We start from the raw sequence: 7,674 nt of genomic DNA, 5'->3' as shown, positions 1-7,674 counted from the left end.
AAAATACAGCTCCCAGTTAATCCTCATGCCATCAGGAAAGGATCACCAATGTATGAGGCAGGATCATTTAAGTAGCCATAATGAATGAGGTATCTGGAATCCCTCAGAAGACGCAAGCTGCCCCTCATTTGTTTCCTTATTGTAAAAAGTGTTACTGAATCTGTACTTGTAAAAATAATTAAGTATCTAATAAATCATTTTAAGAAATGAGCCTGCTGGTAGGATTTTGCAGGTACCTTTTATACTATCCTCCCTCAACACCCCCGCAACCATGCCCCCCTTTAAAAACACACCAGACACCAGGTTGGATAAGGCTGTGCTTTATTACATGCATAATTACAAATCTGTGCTAAGTGAAAATGTATAAAGCAATGGCGACCCGGGTTTATGCCACACAGAGAAAGGGCTGGACGATCCCATTAACCCTTCTGCCAATGTCCAATGTCCATTCCATTGCCTTTAACATGATTGTTTCCATGTCTTACAATTTGCATAGCACTTACTTGTTAAAGTACTTTCCATTCATTGTCTCAGTTTATCCTCACAACAACCCTGTGAGGTAGGTAGGGCAATTAACGCTATCCCCATTTTGCAGATGGGAACATGGAGGCACAGAGCGGTTAAGATCTCAAGGCTAGTTAGTAGAAGCATAGGGAATAGAAACCAGGTCTCCTAACTCCCCAGCCCATGTCTTCCTTTTTAGACTATGTTACTATGCATGACCAGGGAGCAAAACGAAGTGAACAGTAAGCCATAGCTTTGGTACACACTGTGCCTATAAGTGGGGGCCAACATCTCTGCAAGCTAGAATAAAGCTAAGAAAGCATGACTTAAGGGTTGGCAACACTCCAATAAATAATTGCTCTGAACAGCTCAGCACCAAGCTTCCTTTAGAAACTCAGGCTATATCGGCTTTGGTTGATGCTAGTTTCGGTATATGCCCAGCTACTACTGCTATCTATATACACTGGCTTTGGCTGAACTCTTACCAGTGCTTAGGAACTAAAATGTTGAGTTGGGCAGGTTTTCTTTGGCTACTGTGGTTGGAGCCGGCCCTATGAATGAGCATACTACAGAGAACTCATATAGTGGCCTGTGGGCTAGAACCTGGCTTTTCTGATCCTCCTAGCCTCACTGGCTCATCTGACAGGTAAGAGTTTTCACAGGGCAAGAAGTGAATGGACAGAGGTAAGAGCAGGAGGCTGGCCCTGGTCAAATAAAGAATGACATCGATGTCATTATTAGGTGACAGGACCAGGGTGCCGTCTGTCAGGCCCTACTCCTCTCTGGCCTATACTTGGTTAGCAGCAGAGCTTCAAAAGACAGTTTAAAAGAACAAAATATTAAACATATCATTTTTAAAAATATAGAATGAAATTGATTTCTTAATCATTACATAATCCTAAAGGACCAAATATAATAATAAAAATGTAAATACTTATTAAAAAGCTGAGTACTGAAAAGGCAGGGCAAAGGGAGAGAAAGGAGGGAGAAAAGGGCTGAAGTCAAATGGACAGGGGGAAATGAGCACTCTTGAAGGACCATATATCTTGAGGTACATGCAATATGATGAGCTCGAACATTCCCACTCTGATAAAACAATCTCAGGCCACTTCCTTGTCTCCGTGTTGCCAGATGGCATTTCACTCACCAAATACCAGGCTGCCTCTGATTTTCAACAGATTTGGACTAGTAGATAATAATAAGGCTTAGCAATGAATACTTCATATGTCTGCCTTGAGATACTAAAAGCCCTCAACGCTCTCAATAAATACCACCAGCTCTGGCCCCTAATGGTGGAGCAGATCCCTGCTCAGCCCATCAGCTCAGAAATATCTTCCATTCTCTGTTCTCGGAATGATGCTGTTGTCCCTCCCTGCAAGGTCCACATTCAAAACAACATGCTTGTTAATAGCTGAGAGAAATCTGAATTTGGGGGTGGGGAAAGGAGTGACAGGAAAAAGAGAGGGGAGAAAGAGGAGAGGCCAAGACCATTTTTTTTAAAACCCTCATATTTTTATACCATCACATGCACTGTTTCTCTTTTAAAAGGCCAAACTTTAGGCAAGGCATTCCATTTAATTAGTGTACACAGAGGCTGAAGACCCTTTGGCAGGAACTGAGAGGTAGGAATTTATGACTGTGGGACTGGGCAGGGTGACCTGATAGGCCCCATCCAAGAAATGCAAACCCAGCACATCAGATTCTTTCTTTCTTGGGTGATTTGGAAAAAATCAGACTACACAGTGGAAAAATCAATTTTGCTCCCTACATCACCTCACAACTCCCCAGATCCAGATGTTCCAAAATGAGACTGTGGCCTGCCAACATCTGTGGAATCACGTGAAGTTGCTAACACCTATTATTCCAGGAACTTCTCTCCTGAGAGCAAATAACCGAAACTGAGGCAAAGCAAAACTGAGTGGCCACCACAGGTCCATTACATTAATTTCACTGTAAATTTACACAGCTCCCTGAGCTCTGATCTGAGAAACCCTTACCTTTTTTCTCTTTAATACACAATAAGTACATTCTAGGGAGGCTAAAATATAGATTTAAAAAATATTTTGCTTTCAAAATTCAAGACAATCTACCTAAAGCTTATCATTTAGGCAATGACAAGTAGTCACTGCCCTCCTTCCTTCTCTTCGTGGGTCAGCCCTCTGCAAAAAAGTAGACTGCCTCCAGCCAAATGCTGCTTTGAGCCTCTCCTCTGCTTGCAAAACCTGGTTTTTGAAAGGCTACGTGATGTTTTCTCTACCTGAGGCATATGATCAAACAGTTTATAAATGTTAGGATGTATGGCTTGGGGCATAGGATGGCCTTCCTCCCACCATCTTGTGAGAACTCACGTATTTTCTTACTAGGGGTTTTCCACTGCCCCGTCTTCCAGCTCTCTCCAGGAGGAATCCAGGCAAACCCAGAGGTGGTTTAAAAAAAAAAATCAAGGTTTGAGGACACTTAAGTTTAGACCACATATTTAGACATCTATCTTTTTTAAGGACTGAATATTATACTTCCCATTTACTTTCTAATTTTCTAGTTTTTCTCAGGGTTTTTAGGAGCTCAATACTCTGTGGACCACCCTGAAAAATGTTCTCCTGCTTTCTCTGAACTGATGGGTAGCAATGTGGGCAGTCATCAGTAAGCACTTTGGTAATATAAAACACACTAGCCATTTCAAATTCTCACTATTGTCTTCACTATCATTAAAAACTCAACTTCAAAAATTGCACTCCTTGTGATTAAAAAAACAAAAAGATACTGTGGGGTGACAAGCTCACCCCCCTATTCACACCCCACAAAACAAACCAAGATTGAGACCCAGCAGGGACAGGTGATTCAAATACTTAAAACATATCACATGCAATGATTACTTTGCATGATGGACTCTACTGCGTGACAAGTTTTTAGAAACATATTTGCTCCCCCCATACTTGAATAAGTTCATAAGATCAGGGTTAAGGGGCACCTGGGTGGCTCAGTCAGTTAAGGGTCCAACTCTTGATTTCAGCTCAGGTCATGATCTTGGGGAGATAAGGGGTTGTAAGATCAAGCCCTGCATCGAGCTCCATACTGGGTGTGGAGCCTGCTTAAGATTCTCTCTCTCCCTCTCCCTCCACCCCTCCCCACCTTTAAAAAAGAAAAGATCATGGTTAAGAATTACTTCACAGCCTTAGACCACACTAAATCCCCATTACTTATTTTTTCTTGTGTTCAAACAGAAATGGAGACTTGCTAGAGAAATTTATACTGTGCTGTGCTCTTCCCATAAGGGGTTCAGATTCAGCCTCTGATGCCAAAACAACTGAACTGCTTTGCTGTTCAACCAGCAAATTAATGGTTTGCTCTGCCAGCTGGCAAATCCAAAGTGTCATCAATGTCAGATTATCCACCAGAGGATATCAGTTCTGTGGATTATACCACTTCTACTGCACAGCTGGCTGGTGCCAGAAAGGAAGCCAGGGCCAGAAAAGAGGAGAGGTCTGAACAAACATCTAAATAGAAATGACCTTGAGAGTGGCCATTAGTTTGCATTTTTAATCCCCTGCTTCCTCCCTCCAGTGGTATAACCACACGTGAACTGCTTCGGCTTAATTCTTTACATTGAAGATCTGACTCTACAAAGTATAGCAGCTAGACTTCTACAAACCTATAGACTCCCACTGCTTTCATGGCTGGATGCCTACCAGATATTTTTCCTTGGAAAATCCTAACTCTCTTGAAGCACTTATTGGCCTTCTTTTGTAGATCTTTCCCTAGTGTTGGGCAATTTTCTTTTCTCAGTGCCCAAACAGACTAGTCTCAACTCAAATTAATTTTTTAAATCACATATTATCTAGTCTCTTGCCATTAAGGTATGTGGCCACCTGAGACTACTGACAGACCTCCCTGTATCAGCTCTGTTTGTTGGATAAGTCTGCCCAACTGCTGAATCTGCAATGGCAAAAAGAACATTTTCCATTGCCTTAAGACAAGAAACTCTTGAGTGTTAGATGCTGAGCTAGCAGTCTAGCAGAGAGCGCTAGCCACAATTAGCCAACCTTTGAGCCAAACCATAGGATTGGACATATAACGAATACCATACACTATAGCTACTTCTAGCATATGTGTTACAAGGATTCCTGAGAAGCTGAGGTTAATGAATGAGATTTATCAGGAGTGAGGTATCAAAAGGATATTATTCTCTGGAGGTCCAATCGGTGCTTAGCATCTAGAAAGTATACCTTGGCACAGTGTTATCTGATTTCTTGAATTAATTCTCTGAAGTAGCACCTTAACACTGGCTCATCTGTCTGAAATCAAAAACAGAGCCTAGAAGAAACAAAAAGGCAGACACAAACGTCTTCCATAGCACTGCTGTGCTATGAAAGGCGACCAAACCTTTGTCATCAAATACCAGAAATACTAACACTTCCTGTTTTGCAAACTTTTGCTGGAAGGCTAGTAAGATAGGTAGTGAACGAAAAATCTACAGATAAGAATGATTTCTGCACAATGCACAGGGGGTGGTCTGGCACACAGCCTCATCTCATATGAGGAAATCAGTGGCATAGAAGGGACAAAAGACATAAAGTGACTGAGTCATGACTCTAAGACAAGATAACCTAGAGAGTTCTTTCTCTTTCAGTAAAATGTTAGCATGATATACTTTAAAAAAAAAGGAACTCTGGTGACTGCCTTGATATTTGAAAGATTAAAATCAGTACAAGCCTTGGCCACCCAGTTCTGAGCAATAAAAGAATTTCGGATTTTGGAAAGATAAGAACTAGGGGTAAAAAAAATAAAAAAGAACCTAGATTCAGGGCTCAGCAACTTTTAGAAGGAGGAACCCTGAGGTGTTTGGGGAGGACAGGCAGAGGGTGGAGGAGGATATGCTGAGAGACTGCTGGTTCTAGGCTGGAAGGATGGTGCAAAAAAAGTGCAAGGAAACAGACTCCTACGTGGAACAGGAAAAGGCTGAACTCACTCACAGCCCTGGCAGTTAAATCTCACTGCTGTGGGGAGTCGACAAGAAAGGGAGGGAGGCCTGGGGACAGCAGCTGAACTACACAGCAAAGCAAATGGCTGTGCGTTACCTCTGGTCCACATGCCTTAAGGTTGCTGAGCCCTGGTTCACAACTTAACTCACCCTGGGAGTCAGTTCTTGAAAAAGGAATGGTTAGCCAGGCATGGCACTCAATCCCAAAGAGAGGTCTGGGGACTGAGGCGCAGGAGGGGGAAAGAATGGAGGGGAATAAGAAGGAGCAGCTGCACTTGGGGAAAACACAAGAAAAAGAAACCGGTGTGGGAATGACGGTGGTGGCTCTGTGATTCCACCAGGTGTCCCTCCAGTGTGAGGTTTTCTACTGCGGTAAAGGTGGTAGAAAATTGAGACAGGCACCTTTTCAATTGGATACAAGCACCTTTGGTGTCACCAGGCCTTGTCCACACCCCTGGGTCTTAGGATGGTTCTGCATTTCATTTAGAATTTTAATGAGCCCCAAGGGAGTTGCAGCTGCCCATCTTACCCTGATGCCTTGAATCAATTTGAAAGTACCCCAAGCCTAAATTCGTGTTCACAGGGACAACACTGGCCTGTCATATGTACTTAACACTGGGAGGAGGCATGAGTGCCCAGTTATTTTAGTACTGGTGGTCTATACAAAGGAATGCATGAGAGTGCAGATTCAGCTCGGGATCTTCCCTGGATTATCAGTATGCAGTCTCAACTTGGTTCCCTTTACTATTCTTACATATTCCAGAAGCCTAAAGCACCATCACTCATGGAGGTGGCATCTGGGTAAGAGAATTAGTTGGGACCTCACCCAAAAAATGTGAAACTCCTAGTCATCGACTTTGCTTAGAACTTTACTAATCATTAGTTTCAAGGAAGCTGGAGAAATCATTCCTCGCTACTAACAAATTCATGGCAAAGTCCTTGTCTATGAGCTAAACAAATACCATCTGGAAAATTACCCTTTATGCAGACAAGGAGAAGAGTTCCATAACTTATCTTTGTGCACTTCAAAAGAGTACCAGGAACAAGCAAGCTATAAAAGTCAACCTCTCTAAATTCGTTTAGAGAAGGTTAACCAAAGCAGCATTGTCTTATAATCAGATATTAAAATTAACATACACGTACACACACACACACACAAACTATAATGCTAAATATTGTAACAGGAACGAGATAATATTTGAACTGAATTTTTCACAGTCTGGAAAACACCATTACTATTTTCCTTCTGGCTTTCCTTTCTGTGGTTGGAAAAGCAAAGCCCCTTAGTTTACACTTCATCTTCCACCAATGACAGAGTCCAAAAAAGTGACTTTTTCATGAGTTTCCTGCAGGCTATAGGTCAGGACGGTTGGAATTTTTCTTGCATAGTTTTCAGTGATTGCATATTGGCTAATGATTATTATATTTTAAAAATTTATTAAAGAATTAAACCATAGCAATCTTGTTGACTTTCTCACGAAATCCTCCTAATGCAATATCACAGAAGCCTAACTGTATTTTCTCTTACTAAAGAGAAGATTAAATTCCAGAGATTATGTAGTGCAACTGGTTAACTTATAGGAAAGAGACAACACACTAATATAACTTCACCATCCAAACATGGGAAATGTGTTTTGGGTACCCAGTTAACAAAATACATCCATGGTCTGCAATGTCCTTCCAGTTTTATATCCAGCACAACCCTGTGATTCTAATTGAAGAGAATGGAGTCAGGATCTTGGTTTGCCATCTGTGCTATATGCTTTAACACATCCTTTTTGGTAATGATTCCAAGCAACCGCCTGAAAGGCAAAACAAGACAGCAAAACAAAAATAAATGTGCAGTTACCATTCTCAGAGGTGATGCTTTTTCTCCCCGATCCTTTGCAACCTTGTCTTCAAGAACTGTCCACACCCACAGGATGAGGAGATAACAGAACTAGGTTTCATGCACCAGGCAAATGGGGCAGTGCATGGGTCCCTAAACAGACTGCAAGCATTTTTACTTCAGGTCTCACATCCCGCTACTTCTTGTGCCTTAAATATTCCCTACATATCTGAATCTTCTCTTTGGCCACCTCGCTCAAACACTCCTCTTCCAGGACACCTTCCCTGATCTTGCAAGCCAGCAGAGACTGCGCCCTCCTGGCAACCAGGCATGATTCTGTGCATGTGTCCTGTTTGCTGTCGTA

The 7,674-nt window shown here is 42.2% G+C and overlaps 1 protein-coding gene across 7 annotated transcripts in view; it reads right to left on the bottom strand.

The window, feature by feature from the left end:
- Positions 1–304: 304 nt before the first annotated feature.
- The window catches only part of CLCN5 (chloride voltage-gated channel 5), a 155,198-nt gene continuing 147,828 nt past the window's right edge, over positions 305–7,674 (bottom strand). For all 7 annotated transcript variants that reach the window (XM_025468637.3, XM_025468641.3, XM_025468639.3 and 4 more), the window contains one exon: positions 305–7,284. In XM_025468637.3, the coding sequence (XP_025324422.1) occupies positions 7,194–7,284 (91 nt within the window). In that variant the 3' untranslated portion in view covers positions 305–7,193. The remainder of the gene's footprint in view (positions 7,285–7,674) is intronic.

This window comes from Canis lupus, chromosome X, assembly GCF_003254725.2.
Source record: "Canis lupus dingo isolate Sandy chromosome X, ASM325472v2, whole genome shotgun sequence".
Lineage (NCBI taxonomy): Eukaryota > Metazoa > Chordata > Mammalia > Carnivora > Canidae > Canis > Canis lupus.
The sequence above is the reverse complement of the archived record's forward strand: the minus strand, read 5'-3'. Positions and strand labels throughout refer to the sequence as shown.